The 18,778-nt window shown below is 40.5% G+C and overlaps 1 protein-coding gene across 2 annotated transcripts in view; it reads right to left on the bottom strand.

Moving 5' to 3' along the window:
• Positions 1 to 18,778, bottom strand: part of PARN (poly(A)-specific ribonuclease) — a 167,624-nt gene that overhangs the window by 115,084 nt on the left and 33,762 nt on the right. For both annotated transcript variants that reach the window (XM_081089783.1, XM_081089782.1), the window contains exons 14-18: positions 13,858 to 13,901; positions 12,197 to 12,239; positions 11,344 to 11,419; positions 3,970 to 4,080; positions 3,595 to 3,664 (exon numbers count right to left, since the gene is read on the bottom strand). In XM_081089783.1, coding sequence (XP_080945909.1) covers positions 3,595 to 3,664; positions 3,970 to 4,080; positions 11,344 to 11,419; positions 12,197 to 12,239; positions 13,858 to 13,901 — 344 coding nt within the window. The remainder of the gene's footprint in view (positions 1 to 3,594; positions 3,665 to 3,969; positions 4,081 to 11,343; positions 11,420 to 12,196; positions 12,240 to 13,857; positions 13,902 to 18,778) is intronic.

Below are 18,778 nucleotides of genomic sequence, written 5' to 3'. Positions count from 1 at the left end.
CATCCAATTCTTTTGAGCAATGGTCTTGCAGATTATTAGCAACTAGAGGCCTGGTGCACGAAATTTGTGCACTGGAGAGGGGTTCCTCAGCCCGGCCTGTGCCCTCTCGCATTCTGGGACCACTCAGGGGATGTCCACCTGCCGGAGGGATCGGGCCTAAGCTGGCAGTCAGACATCCCTCCCGCAGTCCAGAGCTCTCGCAGTCCCGGACCCCTCGCACCATACAACCCACCTGCAGCGGAGGCGAGAGAGGCTTCCACCACCACCACTGAGCTGGCCAGCTGTGAGCCTGGCTTCTGGCTGAACGGCGCTCCAAGTGCACTGACCACCAGGGGGCAGCTCCTGCATTGAGCATCTGCCCCCTGGTGATCAGTACGCATCATAGTGACCAGTCATTCCACCGGTCGTTCCACCATTTAGTCAATTTGCATATTAGTGTTTTATTATATAGGATATTAAACTGATCTAGAAATGCATAAACTCTTACTTAAGCTTTTTAGTCAGAGCTTACTTTGAGTGCATGTTGGTCACAAAGATCACTGATAAAGTAGGTGCTTCCTGTATCTAACCCAGTTTATATCTACCACCTGATTTTATAAGAAGTTTATTTCATGGAAATAAGTAAATATCTCCCAGTTGAAAATTTTGAAAAATATTGTTGAACTATGAACTTAACATCATGCACATAAAAATGTAAGGAATAATCATGATCCAAACAATATTTAGTGTCACCTATAGGTTCAATAGCCTATGACATAAGCTGCCCTTTCAAAGATTTAAAAAGCTAAGCACTGCCCCAAAATAAGAGTTAAGAGCTAAGAAAATCCTGTAATACCCATAAGATCTAGACAGATGGCAAGGATTCAATTGTTAGCAGAATTGTTTTTCCAACTATTTATAGAAATTTAATTTCTAATATACACCACACTGTTGCCCAGTCCACTTTGAAAGGTGTCTGGAAAATCAAACACAATTACTTCTAAACTTCCATAGAAAAGAACAAAGATTAAAAAATAAGAAGCCACAGCATGATAAAATTCCCTGAGACTACACAAATTCTGAACCTGTAGCAATCCAGATGTTTGGAATTAACGTCTGTCTCTGCAGCATGTCACCTAAGCACAAGCACTGTAATACTAGTACTTATACAGACATTCTAAGGAGACAGTACCCTTACCCAATATAGCACTGACAGAATTGTAAAGTGTTACACAAAATGTAAGGAAATGATGTAACCAACCCAATACCAAAATAATTTTCCCCCATGGTGGTGATCACTTGTTCTCTCTGGCTCACCCAGAATCTCCCGGAACCAACCCTGCCAAGAGAACTGGAATAAAGATGAAGGTTTAGGGCTCTGGAACAGAGCCAAACTGTGGGCTGCTGGAGGAGTACATCCATAACTTCAGTCTCAACTGTGCCAAGAAAGCACAAACCGCACTTTGAAGTAATAATCTTGAGATCTTTGAGAATGTTCTGAACTTACACTTCTCCCTAAATCACACTGTACCAACAATGAAGGTACATGAGCAAGCTTGTACTTCATTGGATCTATTTAGATGAGGGCTCAGGATATAATGACAATCAAAGCTCCATAAATTATCTTAAAAGGCATTTGTATAACCAACACCTTCTTAGAAACAATATTTAATCAGATAACAATACAAGCGTAAATAATAATCTCACATATAAAGTTTGTTAGGGGTAAGTTAGATCTCACTATACACACACACAAACACACACACACAGCCTCCCTTATAGGTAATCTAAACACAAAACAACCAGTTTTTTGGCTTAGAAGAGATGCACTATCATTGGCAATGTTGTCTTTCCTTTCCTTTCTTTTTTTTAGCTAATATGTTTAATAAATTAGCCCAGCTGGTGTGGTTCAGTGATTGGGCATAGACCTATGAACCAGGAGGTCACAGTTTGATTCCAGTGAGGGAATATGCCCAGGGTTGGGGGCTCAATCCCCAGTGTGGGGCGTGCAGGAGCCAGCCAATCAATGATTCTTTCTTATCATTGTTCTCTCTCTCCCTCTCCCTCTCTGAAATCAATAAAAATATATTATTAATAAATAAATTGCCGAAACCGGTTTGGCTCAGTGGATAGAGCATCGGCTTGTGGACTGAAGGGTCCTGGGTTCGATTCCAGTCAAGGGCATATACCTGGGTTGCGGGCACATCCCCAGTAGGAGATGTGTAGGAGGCAGCTGATCGATGTTTCTCTCTCTCATCGATGTTTCTAGCTCTCTAACCCTCTCCCTTCCTCTCTGTAAAAAAACAATAAAATATATAATAAATAAATAAATAAATAAATAAATAAATAAATAAATAATTTCCCAAAAGATCAATTTCTATTTTCAAAAAACATCTCAGTCACCAGAAATGAGAAACATTTCATCTAAATATGCACTACAGCCCTAGCCAGTTTGGCTCAGTGGATAGAGCACTGGCCCACAGACTAAAGCAGCAGTCACCAACCCGTGGTCCGCGAGGTCCAAAAGGTTGGCAACCACTGGACTAAAGGGTCCCAGGTTCAACTCCGGCCATGGGCACATACCTCAGTTTCAGGCTCAATCCCTGCTCTGGTTGGGGGCATGCAAAGGGCAACCAATCAATGTGTCTCTCTTATATCAATGTTTTTCTCTCTGTCTCCCCCCTCCTTTCCACTCTCTATAAATATCAATGGAACCGTGCCCGGCTAGCTCAGTCGGTAGCACATGAGACTCTTAAAAATCAATGGAAAAATATCCCCAGGTGAGGATTAACAAAAAATAATCCTATATAATAAAAGTGTAATATGCAAATCGACCAAATGGCAGAACAACCAGTCAGTGGGGGGCGGGGCCAGCGAGCAGGGGGTGCCAGGCCTGCCAAGGCACTTGCCAGCAGGCAGAGGGAGGGGACGGCAATGAGGGGTGAGGGGGGAGCGGTGGTGACCAGCCATGGCGGAAGGGTAATTGGGGAGCCTGCCAGGTCACCTCCTGTAGAGGGAGGCCACCAGTCCGGGCACAGCAGGGTGATGGGGGTGGTGCTGGGCCAATCCCACAGAGAATGGCCGGGCGGAGGCCACAGAGGGGTGATGGGGGTGGCGCCATCCCCTGATCTTGATCAGCCCACCAGGTCACCTCCCGCAGAGGGAGGCCAGACTACGGCTTAGACCCGCTCCACAGGGGGAGCGGGCCTAAGCTGTCAGTAGGACATCCCCTAAGGACTGGTGCAGGCTGGGCTGAGGGACCCCCATCTCCCCTCCAGTGCACGAATTTTCATGCAGCAGGCCTCTAGTAATCTATAATAATAAAAGCATAATATACTCATTAGACCAGACAGCCGAAAGACCTTCCGGACATCCTTCCGGATGACCTTCCAGGCAAAGCCAGAGCTGTGAGGGCTGAGGCAGCCACCATGGCTGCGAGGGCTGAGCCCCTTGCACAAATTTCATGCATCAAGCCTCTAGTGATACTAATACTAATAATAATAATAACAATAATAAAAATGCACTACACCTCCCAATCATCCCTAATTGACATTCCAGATACTAGGCTATACCACAGCGAGAGAATGTGGGCCTTGGGACCCACAGATTACTTACTTGTTGATAAAGGGTTCAATGAGTTTTGATCTGGCAGACACATGATTTTTTGGAGGACTAAGAAAAGAACCTAATAAAGAAAAGAAGCAGAGTATTATATATAGTCAAGTAGACAAAGCCTGAAAATTCAGGCGAAAATATATTTAAATCAACAGTATGGGTCAGCAAGGGTAAAAAGTACTCATATGAGCAAGTACCATACCACAGGTACAAGTCAATGGTTCTTCCTTGTGTACTCTCCATCTGCTCCAACCCAATCTCCTCCGACTCCATCCCCTCCCGTTTCTAACTGGGTGAGTGGATCCCAGGGAACTAGTAGACAGGTAAGATCCACTCTAGACCATTGCGTTTGACAGAAACATGTACAGTGAATACCTAGGTAATTTGTCATGGAGATGAAACACAGTCCTGTGATATAAGCATCATAGCCTGCCTCATGGAGCTGTTCAGAAGCTGTGTCATAACTTGGAAAACCTTCTGCACTTTCTAAAGAAAAAAAGAAAAAACAGTTTTCCCAAGGACATCACAAATCATGAAGACTGGTAAGTGTATTGCCCTACCAAATCCAAATTGTATTTAGATGTGCTATAGAAATATCCTAAAAAAGCATTTAAAAAACTTTTTTTAACTTTATTTTTCAATTACAGTTTACATTCATATTATTTTTATCAGTCTCAGGTGTACAACACAGTGGTTAGACAACCGTATACTTTACAAAGTATTTCTCCTGATATTTCAGTGCCCACCTGGCACCATACATAGTTATTACATTATTGACTATTCCCTATGCTATAGTTTACATTCCTATGACTGATTTCTAACTACCAACTTGTACTCCTTAATACCTTCACTTTTTTTACCCAATCCTCCATGCCCCACCCCTCTGGCAACCATTTGTCTGTTCTCTGTTTCTAGGAGTCTGTTTCTGTTTTGTTTGTTCGTTTATATTATTCTTTAGATTCCACATATAAGTGAAATCATATAGTATCTGTCTTTCTCTGACTGACTTATTTCATTTAGCATAATAATCCCTAGGTTCATCTGTGCTATCACAAATGGTAAGATTTCATTCTTTTTTATGGCTGAGTAATATTTCATCATATACTATACATGTACCACAGATTTTTATCCACTCACCTATTGGTGGGAACTTGGATTGCTTCCATATCTTGGTTATTGTAAATAACACTTGCAATGAACACAGAGATGCATATATTCTTTCTGGTTGGTGTTTCAGGATTCTTAGGATATATATATACCCAGAAGTGGAATTGCTGGGTCGTAAGACAGTTCCATTTTTAATTTTTTGAGGACTCTCCACATTGTTTTCCATAGCAACTGCACCAATCTGCATTCCTATCAACAGTGCACGAGGGTTCCCTTTTCTCCACATCCTTGCCAACACTTGTTTGCTGACTTATTGCTGACAGCCATTCTGACAGCTGTGAAATGATATCTCATTGTGGATTTAATTTTTATTTCTCTGATGATTAGTGACCTTGAGCATCTTTTCATATGTCTATTGACTATTTGTATGTCCTCTTTGGAAAAGTGTCTATTCAGATCCTTTGTCCATATTTAATGGAATTATTCATTTTTTGGTACTGAGTTGTATGAATTCTCTATAAATGTTAGATATCAGATCTATCATTGGTGAATATTTTCTCCCATTCCATGGGTTGTCTTTTTGTTTTATTGATGGTTTCTTTTGCTGTGCAAACCCTTTTAGTTTAATGTAGTCTCATTTTTTTATTTTGTTTCCCTTGCCTAAGAAGACATATCAAAACAAGTATTGCTAAGAGAAATGTCAGAGGTTTTACTGCCTATGTTTTCTTCTAGGAGTTCTAGGTTTCAAGTCTTACATTCAAATTTTTAATGTATTTTGAGTTTATTCTTGTACACGGTATAAGAAGGCGGTCTAGTTTCATTTTTTTGCATATACCTGTCCAATTTTCCCAACACCAGTTATTAAAACAGTGTCTTTACCCCATTGTATGTTCTTGCCTCCTTTGTCAAATATAAATGACCTTTTAGGCATGTGTTTCTTTCTGGGCTCTCTATTCTGTTTCATTGATCTATATGTCTGTTTTTATGCCAGTACCAACCTGTTTTGATTACTATAGCCTTGTAACATAGTTTGATATCCAGTAAGCACCCCCCAACTTTGTTCGTCTTTCTCAATATTGCTGGGTCTACTCAAGGTCTTTTGTGGTTCCATGTAAACTTTTGGATTATTTTTTCTAGTTCTGTAAAATACACCATTGATATTTTGATAGGAATTGCAGTGAATCTACAATTTCTTAATTTCTCTACACATAAGGCCTTATAATATGAGATAACAGACTCACTGAAAATGAGGGCTTTTGTCTGGACTAGAGCAATCCTCAGTTATGTTATCAAAGAGAGTCACAGACCTCTCCATTGCATAGCGGTCAGTGCTATTTACAATCATGCCTCACTTTATCACAATGATTCCTCTTCTGATTTCTCTCTACCGTCACAAAAAGGAGTGTCTACTCTTAGAGACAATGGTAGCATTGGGACACAACAGGAATTTCAGAGTAATGATTTAAGCATGGACTCTGGAGCCCCACTGTGTTTAAGTTTGAATCTGTGCTCACCACTTATTTGCTATATGATCTTGGGCTCCACCTCTGGTCCTACATTTTGGAAGAATGAAGATAATAATCAAAATCCCCCCTTTTTGGTGAGGATCTAAAGAGCTAACTAAGTAAAGATCTTATATAGTGCTTGGTACAAGGTAAACACTCACTAATTATTATCTGTTAATACCGTAGATAATCCTCCCAAAAGCAAGACTCTAATCAATACTGACAGCTCAATTCAATATTGCCCTTTATTATGTTGCCAAGCTTACAGATCTAAAGATGAAAACACAACTAACTCCAAAAAATGGTTCAGAACTTTCTGTAATGCAGCCCTTGAAACATGGGGCCACTTCATAGTATAGACCATTTTATAACATAATTCTTTTGTCACATGGATATACATAGATGCTGAGAGGATATCGTCTGAAAAGAGTGACCTACCTGCTTTAGAGTAAATTCTCTACCACACACCAGAATATTATATGGAAATAATATGATAAAACTATAACTCATAATTATTTCCTAGAACCATTCAGAAAATGAATATCAAAAAGGTTACAACAGGAGAGAAACCAAAATGGCGGCATAGCTAAACACCGGAAATTGCTGCCTTGCACAACCACTTCAAAAATACAACTAAAAGATAAAATGGACATCATCCAGAACCACAGGAAGGCTGGCTGAGTGGAAATTCTACAACTAGAAGGAAAGAGAAAAGCACAATGATACTCAGAGGAGGTGCGGAAGTAAAGTGCAGAGGTACGGAGGCACACGTGGAAAGGGCTGGCAACTGAGGACACAGTTCTCTTTTTCAATCAGGAGGGAGTCTCAAGCTCCCGACTGCTCTGAACTCCAGTTCTAGGTGAGTCTCTGGGGACCCAGACTCATACGGGGAGAAACTGGACTGTCTGGCAGCGGGCGGAACTTGAGGGCAGCTTTCTCTCAGAGGTGCTTGCAGCAATTACTAGGACACTGAGATGCGAGGCCTCTTAGGGTAGGACTGAGGATCTGCCATAGCTGTTTGCTCCGCCCTGTTGATTCCCTGAGACCCCGCCCTACCCAAGCTGTGTGCAGAGGCTTCTGCATATGAAAGGCCTGGCCCTTTGCAATCTGAAATATACCTAACAAACTGCAGCTGGGTCAGAGAGACCCAGAACTTCCAAAAGAAGGCCCAAGGCCCCACAGCAGCTTGCACTGCCTCACAGCTGGGCCTCATCTGGGCACCTCCAAATCCCAAACAAAGAAGAGGAAACTGCAGATCTCTCCATAGCTCCTGCTGGGTAGCCTCAGGCAGAGGCTAAATTAGCAGCTCCTTAGAGATCCAAGAGCCAGTGTACCCAGTGGTCAGAGTGGGACCATCCAGATTACAACTCCTCAGATCCATAAGAGACACACTCAGAGGGCAGACTCAGTGAGCACCAAAGCCCCACTGAAGCAAGTCTTGCCCCATAAGGGTGTCTTTCAGCACAGAAGTTCTCCCACTGTAGACACAGCTGATTCTCACAGCCAATTGGCCTGGAGGTCAATTCTTCCCAGTGATTCTCCCTACAACAATCAAGGCTTAACTACAACAAGACTGTGCACAAAGCCCACAAAGGGGTGCACCAAGAGTGTCCACCTTAGGTAGTTGGGGAGGCTGAGCCACTGGACCCTATAGGACACCTAGCACAGAAAGCCACTCTATCAACACAGGGAAGCAGCCAAAATGCAGAGACAAAGAAAGAGATCACAAATGACAGAAATGGAGGAAAGCAAACTACTGAATATAGAGGTCAAAATGAAACTTATAAGGTTTTTCAAGAATTTTCTAAAAACCGCTGATAAATTTAGTGAGACCCTCAAGAAATCTAGTGAGACCCTCGAGGATATGAACAAGGACCAACTAGAAATTAAGCATACACTGACTGAAATAAAGAATATTATACAGAGATCCAACAGCAGACCAGAGGATCACAAGAATCAAGTCAAAGATTTGAAATACGAAGAAGCAAAAATACGGAAAAACAAAAAAGAAAAAAGAATCCAAAAATATGAAGATAGTGTAAGGAGCCTCTGGGACAACTTCAAGTGTACCAACATCAGAATTATGGGGGTGCCAGAGGAAGAGAGAGAGCAAGATATTGAAAACCTATTTGAAGAAATAATGACAGAAAACTCCCCCTACCTGATGAAAGAAATAGACTTACAAGTCCAGGAAGCGCAGAGAACCCCAAACAAAAGGAATCCAAAGAGGACCACACCAAGACACATCATAATTAAAATGCCAAGAGCATAAGACAAAGAGAGAATCTTAAAAGCAGCAAGAGAAAGAAACTCAGTTACCTACAAGGGAGTACCCATAGGACTGTCAGCTGATTTCTCAACAGAAACTATGCAGACCAGAAGGGAGTGGCAAGAAATATTCAAAGTGATGAATAGCAAGAACCTACAACCTAGATTACTTTACCCAGCAAAGCTATCATTCAGAATTGAAGATCTGATAAAGAGCTTCACAGACAAGAAAAAGCTAAAGGAGTTCATCACCACCAAACCAGTATTATATGAAATGTTGAAAGGTATCCTTTAAGAAAAGGAAGAAGGAGAAAAAGGTAAAGATACAAATTATGAACAACAAATACACATCTATCAACAAGTAAATCTAAAATTCAAGTGAATAAATAATCTGATGAACAGAATAAACTTGTGAATAGAATAGAATCAGGGGCATAGAAAGGGAGTGGACTATTTTCGGGGGGAAGGGTTTGTGGGGGGTGCGGTAAGAGACTGGACAAAAATCATACACCTATGGCCAAAGCCGGTTTGGCTCAGTGGATAGAGCGTCGGCCTGTGGACTGAGGGGTCCCGGGTTCGATTCCGGTCAGGGGCATGTACCTGGGTTGCGGGCACATCCCCAGTGGGGAGTGTGCAGGAGGCAGCTGATCGATGTTTCTCTCCCATCGATGTTTCTGACTCTCTATCTCTCTCCCTTCCTCTCTGTAGAAAATCAATAAAATATATTTAAAAAAAAAAAAAAAATCATACACCTATGGTTGAGGGCAGTGCGTGGGGGGGGGGAGCGGGGGGGTAAGGGCAGAGGGTGGGGTGAGAACCAGGTGGAGGGGAGCTATAGGGGGAAAAAAGAGGAACTGTAATAATCTGAATAAAGATTTTATTTAAAAAATAAAATAGAAGCCGAAACCGGTTTGGCTCAGTGGATAGAGCGTCGGCTTGCGGACTGAAGGGTCCCGGGTTCGATTCCGGTCAAGGGCATGTGCCTGGGTTGCGGGCATATCCCCAGTGGGAGATGTGCAGGAGGCAGCTGATCGATGTTTCTCTCTCATCGATGTTTCTAACTCTCTATCTCTCTCTCCCTTCCTCTCTGTAAAAAATCAATAAAATATATTTAAAAAAAAAATAAAATAAAATAAAATAGAATAAATAAAATAAAATGGTATTGAAACCATCATATGAAAAACAGAAAAAAAATGTTACAACAAAATCAAAAGCATGAAGGGAAATTATCAATGAAAAGGCTGTAACTAGTTTTATATCAATACAATTCTGTATAAACAAAAATTTTTAACCTCTGTATTAAACATTAAGACTTTAAGTTGAAAAAATAATAATATGCCGTAACCCGTTTGGCTCAGTGGATAGAGAGTCGGCCTGCGGACTGAAAGGTCCCAGGTTCAATTCTGGTCAAGGGCATCTACCTTGGTTGCAGTCACATCCCCAGTAGGGGGTGTGCAGGAGGCAGCTGATCGATGTTTCTCTCTCATCGATGTTTCTAACTCTCTATCCCTCTCCCTTCCTCTCTGTAAAAAATCAATAAAAATATTTTAAAAATAATAACAACAATATTAGCCCAGCCAGTGTGGCTCAATGGTTGAGCCTCAATCCATGAACCAAAGGGTCACCGGTTCAATTCCTAGTCAGGGCACATGCCCAGGTTGTGGGCTTGATCTCCAGTTGGGGGAGTAAAGGAGGCAGCCAACAGATGTTTCTCATTGATGTTTCTATCTCTCTATCCCTCTCCCTTCCTCTTTCTCTAAAATCAATAAAAATATATATTTTTTAAATCTTTTATAACACAATAGCGAACTAATTAATAGCCTCTACTCTACCATCAGCTGAAACACAGATTTCCAAAATCATTTCCATTATATTGCTACAGAAAAACATCAGGTTTCCTTTCCCTCACCCACCCCTTTGTTTTTTCCTAAAGATTTTTTTATTGACTTTTAGAGGGGGTGGGAGGGAGAGGGAGAAAGAGAAAGAATCATAGATGTGAGAGCAAAATATTGACGGGCTGCCTTCTGCACCCTCCTTACTGGGGATTAATCCTGCAATCCAGGCATGTGCTCTGACTGGGAATCCAACCAGCAACCTTTCAGTGCACCAGACAACCAAATGAGCCACACACGCCTTTTCTTAACTCCTTTTCTGAACTATTACCCAGAAAGGAAAGCAAATAACTGTATTCTTGGCTACTTTACTACCTGTCATTGTCTATTTCTGAACCCTTAGTCCTATTACCAATGTCTTCAGAATTTAGAGATTACAGCTAATGGGAGACTAATTACAGTATCAGCAGCACAATTAGGCAAACAGGAACCAAGGAAGTGACACCTGGAAGGTTCACCTACCTGGGTTGGGGCCATAGCCAGGATGGCAAAACATCTCTGGCCTGAGAAATATTCCTCCCTACTCCACTCCAAAGCTACCTCTGAAGGAGGAAGGGATGGAAAGGACTCTCTTTTCTCATCTGTAAACCTTGGGCTTTTCTGAAACAAAAGGATATTTTCATTCTAGTCCTGACAATCACCTATCCTTTGTCTCTGCTTAAACAATGCACCATAGAAAGGACACATCGTTTTGGGAGAATTCCAAGCACTAGGAAATAAAAGCCCTGAAGGTTTAATTGCTAAACCTCTCAAAGAACAGGCTACCCAAATTCATGCACATAAAATAGATGTAAGATTAGATTACTTTTACTGAAGAAGCATGAATTCAACACAGGACATAAGCAAGTTAACTTAGCCAAAATCTATAAATGTACAATGTAGTTTCTAGAGCAGTTTCACCTTTCTTCTACAATATAAGTTAATACATAATTACCACAACAAGTTTTGGATTTTCATTTTATATTTTGTATTCTTACCAACTTTAGGAGGGTTAAAAGGTGTCTCTTTTAACCGCTTTTCCAATTCTGCAAGGGATGTGTTATTAATGATATCCTGCAAACCAGTAAGCAGAGAATTACAAGCCTTCATCATCTCAGTACAATATGTATTAGAGATACTGCCCCCTTGTGTTCTTTAAAGAAACACAAGAGTGGAGTCATCGTTTATTCAATGTGAAAGAAAACCAGCAAGTTTAATTTTCAGCATATAGAAGGTTTAGTCATATGAAAGAGTTTAAACAGATGTGCTAAATATTTACAGACCTTGGGCCAGAAAGCTATATTTGTTCTTATACTGTGCTGACATTCATTTCACTCAGCTGTATAAAGTTACTTCACAAAGTAGTAAATGATTGCACCTTTACCTGAATTTTCTTGATTAGAACATATGTAAAGTAAGGAAAATAAAAGAAGAAGTGTGTGCCTGTGTAACCTATTCAAAAATACGTTATATATCTTTTTTTTTTTTTGGAATAGTTGACACACTTTATTGAGATAAAATGTGCAAAAAAATCTGATTAATACTTAAATGTATTAAATTCATTTTACATAGGCTGATATCATTCCCTTTACATTATATATCTTAATGTTAAAAACTTACATTCAAAAAGAATAAAGGGGGGGAATACAATTCCACCACCCAAAGATAACTGCTATTCACATTTTGATATATTTATTTCTAGTCTTTTGCCAATTCTTTTTTTCTTTTACGTTCTTCTCTTTTTTCTTTTTTGGAGATGGATTTTAACAATAACATTTAAATAGACCAGAATTCCAAAGCTCTTAGTAGCAATTTTGAGAATTTCAAATATTGTTCAAATTTTTTAAATACCTTAAAAGGTTGTGTGCTGGCCATCAATTTAGTATCCAAGAGCCTAAAAACAAAAGAATTTTTAATAAGGTAAACAAAATGTATATCAATGTTCAAAATGTATTTTACTCAAATAAATAGCCTAGTGTCTTAAAAGTGGGCAGGGAAATTAAGCACATTAGGCATTGTGAGCCTGGCACTGGCATCCCTGCTAGGTTAGACTGGGAACTTGGTCTCCTTACCCAGGAACTTCATCAAGAGGCTGTGGGAGAGTCCACACTCTGCCATACACAGAGCACAAGTTCTGGATTTGCTTGTACCCTGAGAGGGTGTGGGCTACATCAACCTCAAGGAGAAGTCAAATATCCTCATATGTTTTTACATGGTTCAAATACTGCTACAGGTTTAACATTGCCAAGTTGTTACTATCTACCACCACTACCCAGGTTTGTACACTATAAATTCTTGGAGGGTCAAAATCTGCATTTGGTAGATTCATACTATTGTAGTTATCTCTTACTACTCTGTTTCAGTGAATGGAATAATAAAAAACAGAGAGAGACTAATATGAAAACTGTTTCTTTTCACGTAAGTGTAAACACTAGATAATAGGACAGAAATATCCTGGCCATAAGAGAAATTGCTTTTTTGCCTCTCCTGTCCCTCTTCAAACAGGTCTTCAAATGCAGAGGCTTGCTCTGTAGGCTCCACAGGACCGATATGTGATCTATCAGACATGTGACATATCAGAATTAGCATGCAATATTAATTGTGGAAAACACAGGTAAAGGCACGGACTTAAAATTGAGGGGAAAAACTCTAGGTAGATAGTTCTTGACAGAGTACAGAATATTCTCAACTGGATAGTTGACAATATCCAAGTATATATTCAACTATATCCAATATTCAACTGAATACTCTCAACTAGACACTTCACTGTGACAAGGTACATCCAACATACAGGAAAGATAAAAGCCAACTCAAGAAAACGTCACCAATTCTTCAGACATCAAGACATGGGATGAGACCTAGCCAGTTTGGCTCAGTGAATAGAACACCGGCCTGCAGAATGAAGGGTGCCGGGTTCAATTCTGGTCAAGGGCACATGCTCGGGTTGTAGGCTTTATCCCCAGTAGGGGACATGCAGGAGGCAGCCAATCAATGATTATCTCTCATCATTGATGTTTCTATCTCTCTCTCTCTCCCTCTCTTTTCCTCTATGAAATCAATAAAAATATTTTTTTTAAAAAAAGACATGGGATGAGGAAAAAAATGGAATTGCTAATTTCACTCAGTTAAAATTCTAGTATTAATAGATAACAAAACCAATCATCTATAATAAGAAAAGGGTAATATCCTAATTAGACCAGACAGCGAAACAACCTTCCGGACGAAGACGGGGCTGGGAGGGCTGAGGCAAGTCGCCACCGCAAGGGCCAAGGCAAGCTGCCGCGGCTGCGAGGGCAGAGCCCTTTGCACAAATTTCGTGCATCAGGCCTCTAGTCAATTATAAAAGCAAACCATTACAAACTTGGAGCTATTAAATAAACGATTTCCCAGCTTATATGAAGTGGATTATAATCATGATCTAATGGATTCAAAAAATTACTATACACCTATTTGTATTACATATGCCATGATGACTATTTTAAATTAAAGACAAATCTGGAAAGGAAGCTTACTTGGGGAAAACAGATGTTGTCATCTCCTTAAATTCATTTAAGTCCTAAAAAACAAGAAAGTGGACTTGTTACACTTTCACTGTTACACTCATAGTTTTAAAAACATACATAAATATTTCTAGTTCCATAGGTCTCTTCTTAAACTAACTATTATACCTCATACAGGCCCTTTAAAGCTAAATTGCCAGACCTGTTTCTAGTTGATAATAACTTTTTAAATATCTTCATTATTTGCTCAATGACTGGGAATCATATAGCCTGATACGAACCTTTGCATAACCAAAACAGACAAATATAAGTATTTTATGACTGAAATAGGAGGGGGAGACATAGGTTTCTATTATATAAAGAAAACTTTCAGCAATAACTCTATTACACAAATTCATCATTATAGAGAGACTAAAATTTTATTTTAAAAAATGGTTTATACAGGAAATGAATACTGTAAACTAGATTATTCTTTTATTGGGAATACCTTTGAAATGTTAGTTAAAATGACCACTAAAGACCAACCGGCATGCCTCAGTGGTTGAATATCAATCTATGAACCAGGAGGTCACAGTTGTATTCCTGTTCAGGGCACATGCCCAGGTTGTGGGCTCGATCCCCAGGAGGGGGCATGCAGGAGGCAGGCAATCAATGATTCTCTCTCATCATTGATGTTTCTACCTCTCCCTCTTTCCCTCTCCCTTCCTCTCTAAAATCAATGAAAAAAATATAGAGAAACCAAGATGGCGGCAAAGGTAAACACCAGAGATTGCTGCCTCGCACAACAACTTAAAAAATACAACTAAAAGACGGAACGAACATCATCCAGAACCACAGGAAGGCTGGCTGAGTGGAAATTCTACAACTAGGAGGAAAGAGAAAAGCATACCAAGACTCAAAGGAGGTGCCATGTGGAAGTAAAATACAAAGGTGCAGAGGTGCATGCGGAGAGGGCTGGCGGCTGAGGTCACGATTGTCTTTTTCAATCGGGAGGGAGTCTCAGGCTCTGAGCTCCAGTTCCGGGCGAGTCTCTGGGGACCCAGACTCATACGAGAGAAACGGGACTGTCTGGCGTCAGTCGGAACTCGAGGGCAGCTTTCTCTCGGAGGCACACACAGCGATTGCCGGGGCCTCAAAGGACAGGACTGAGAGCAGCCATACTGCTTGCTCCACCCACCCTGTTGATACCCTGGGACCCTGCCCCGCCCAAGCTGTGCACGGAGGCTTTGGCATATGAAAGGCCCGGCCCTTTCTGAAAATTACTTAACAAACTGCAGCTGCCCCAAGGCCCTGGGGCAACTTGCATTGTTTTACAGCTGGCTTCTGCTGGGTAGCCTCAGGCAGAGGCTAAATTAGCACTTCCTTAGATCCAAGAGCCAGTGTACCCAGTGGTCAGAGTGGGACCATCAATGAAAATTCCGCAGATCCATAAGGGACACACTCAGGGGGCAGACTCAGTGAGAACCAAAGTCCCACTGAAGCAAGTCTTGCCCCATAAGGGTGTCTTCAGCACAGCAGTTCTCCCATGGTAGACACAGCTGATTCTCACAGCCAATTGGCCTGGAGGTCAAATCCTCCCAGTGTTACATACAACAATCAAGGCTTAACTACAACAAGACTGTGCACAAAGACCACAAGGGGGTGCACCAAGGGTGTCTACCTCAGGTAATTGGGGAGGCTGAGCCACCGGGCCCTATAGGACAATTAGCAAAGAAAGCCTCTCTATCGACACAGCGAAGCATAAAAAATGCCGAGACAAAGAAACACAACACAAATGACAGAAATGGAAAGCAAACTATTGGATTTAGAGTTCAAAACCACACTTTTGAGGTTTTTCAAGAATTTTCTAGAAACCGCCAATAAACTTAATGAGACCTTCAAGAAATCTAGTGAGACCCTCGATGTTATGATAAAGGACCAACTAGAAATTAAGCATACACTGACTGAAATAAAGAATATTATACAGACTCCCAACAGCAGACCAGAGGATCACAAGAATCAAGTCAAAGATTTGAAATACGAAGAAGCAAAAAACACCCAACCAGAAAAGCAAAATGAAAAAAGAATCCGAAAATACGAAGATAGTGTAAGGAGCCTCTGGGACAGCTTCAAGTGTACCAACATCCAAATTATAGGGGTGCCAGAAGATGAGAGAGAGCAAGATATTGAAAACCTATTTGAAGAAATAATGACAGAAAACTTCCCCCACCTGGTGAAAGAAATAGACTTACAAGTCCAGGAAGCGCAGAGAACCCCAAACAAAAGGAATCCAAAGAGGACCACACCAAGACACATCATAATAAAATGCCAAGAGCAAAAGACAAAGAGAGACTCTTAAAAGCAGCAAGAGAAAAACAGTTACCTACAAGGGAGTACCCATAGGACTGTCAGCTGATTTCTCAACAGAAACTTCGAAGGCCAGAAGGGAGTGGCAAGGAATATTCAAAGTGATGAATGCCAAGAACCAACAACCAAGATTACTTTATCCAGCAAAGCTATCATTCAGAATTGAAGGTCAGATAAAGGGATTCACAGATAAGAAAAAGCTAAAGGAGTTCATCATCACCAAACCAGGATTATATGAAATGTTAAAAGGTATCCTTTAAGAAGAGGAAGAGGAAGAAAAAGGTAAAGATACAAATTATGAACAACAAATATACATTTATCAACAAGTGAATCTAAAAATCAAGTGAATAAATAATCTGATGAACAGAATGAACTGGTGACTATAATAGAATCAGGGACATAGAAAGAGAATGGACTGACTATTCTTGGGGGGAAAAGGGGTGTGGGGGATGCGGAAAGAGACTGGACAAAAATCGTGCACCTATGGATGAGGACAGTGGGTGGGGAGTGAGGGCGGAGGGTGGGGTGGGAACTGGGAGGAGGGGAGCTATAGGGGGAAAAAAGAGGAACAACTGTAATAATATGAACAATAAAATTTAATATATATATATATATATATATAATAAAAATTACCATTAAAACACACACTTTCCAATATACACACAATTCCTGTTTTAGCTACTCAGAAAATTGCTAACATGGCACCAATAGCAAGTACCTACATTAGACAATTCATTTCCCGAGTTTATTTTGATCAGGAAGTCTAAAGCTGAATGAGACTGCTCTAATTTTAAATTAACTCATTTATATGCATAATTGCCTCAATAGACTGACAGTCATACTCCTGACCCTTTGTAACTACACTTCTCTTCAGCCATTCCCAATGAGCTCGTCAAACCTGTAAATACAGATTGTATGTAGCTCCTTTGTAAAATTTACCAGCTTTCAAATGGCTATCATTAAATTAGTGGGCAATACATGAACAAGGGGTTTCAATGCTAACTCAAACAAAAATGCAATGAGGACTATTTAAACTCTCTCAATACCATTACAAAGCTTGACAAGCAAGAAAAATTTAGAATTATGGCTACTTCCAAGGCCAGCAATAGCAAAGTTCTAAACCAGCGCCTTCTAAAAGGTCATATAGAAGTACCATGAAGATTAAGAAGAGACTTTCCCTTAAAAGGTAGCTCCAAAATAAGGATTTTTAGTTACTTTTAAATGCATATTTTGGTACCAGAAGTTCTACCATTTTACATAGGTTTTCTCATTTATATCACTGCTTCCAAAGATAGATGGAAGAAAATGACTTTCTCCTCTGACAATGATAGAACATAAGTTAAGTAACTTACTCAGGTTACCTTAGTAATAATGCAAGGGATAAAACCACTTATCCTAATCCACCGCCTATTTTGCAACAGATCATGTGGCTCTTTCTACTAAAATGTGATTCAAACATAGTTTCATTCAAGGTAACATTTATTAAGAGCTTACCTACAAAATGCTATGCTAGGCATTCATTTTGTCTGTTTGTTATGCTAGGCATTTAAACAAAGACAATAACAAGGTTATACTCCTTGTCCAAGACACTAATCACCTAACAGGAGAAGGGGGTTAAGCTGTAAAGACAAAATTCATGCACCATAACAGGCACACAGTTCTGTGGGAGGTCAGAAAAAGGAAAGATCACCTGTTGGGCAAGGCAGCAGGCAGGGAAAACTTCCTGGAGGAGGCATAAGCTGGACCATGGTAAGATAGGTAAAGTTGAATACAGCAAGCATTGAGAAAGGCTAGAGAAAATTCAAGTTGGAGGAAATTATATTCCGAATCCACGAACATACAAAGCACTTGTCAGGGAACAAATGAGCCATTCTGGCTTGGAGTAAGGAGAATAACGAGTGGCTAGACTATGCGAGAAGGTTAGGTCAAATCATAGAAAGCTTAATATGCCAAGCTAAAAAGAATCAACTGTATAGAGAAACAAAGAATGTGGGATTAGTTCAGAATTTTAAGCAGGGTCAGTGATGTGAACAGAGACATACATTATCAGAAGATTATAAAACTGGCACAGTGATGCCGAAACCGGTTTGGCTCGGTGGATAGAGCGTCGGCCTGTGGACTGAAGGGTCCCAGGTTCGATTCCGGTCAAGGGCATGTACCTGGGTTGCGGGCATATCACCAGAAGGAGATGTGCAGGAGGCAGCTGATCAATGTTTCTCTCTTATCGATGTTTCTAACTCTCTATCTCTCTCCCTTCCTCTCTGTAAAAAATCAATAAAATATATTTAAAAAAATAAAAATAAAAAAATAAAATAAATTAAACCTGGCACAGTGGGAAGGCACTCATTTGTTCAATCAATATTCAATGCCTCTAATGTGCCAAACTCTGCTTGGTATCCAAAACACCTATAAATACAGTATTAAATACACTTTCCTCACTGATAACTTCACTGCTTTAAAGGTCAAAAAGTCACAAGAGCCCGGCTGGTGTGGCTCAGCGGTAGAGCATCAACCCAGGAACCAAAAGGTCATTGGTTCGATTTCCGACCAGGGCGTATGCTGGGGTTGTGAGCTCGAGCCCCAGTAG

This window comes from Myotis nattereri (genome assembly GCF_964212035.1).
Source record: "Myotis nattereri genome assembly, chromosome: 4".
Classification (NCBI taxonomy): domain Eukaryota; kingdom Metazoa; phylum Chordata; class Mammalia; order Chiroptera; family Vespertilionidae; genus Myotis; species Myotis nattereri.
This window is presented reverse-complemented; position numbering and strand designations above follow the sequence as displayed.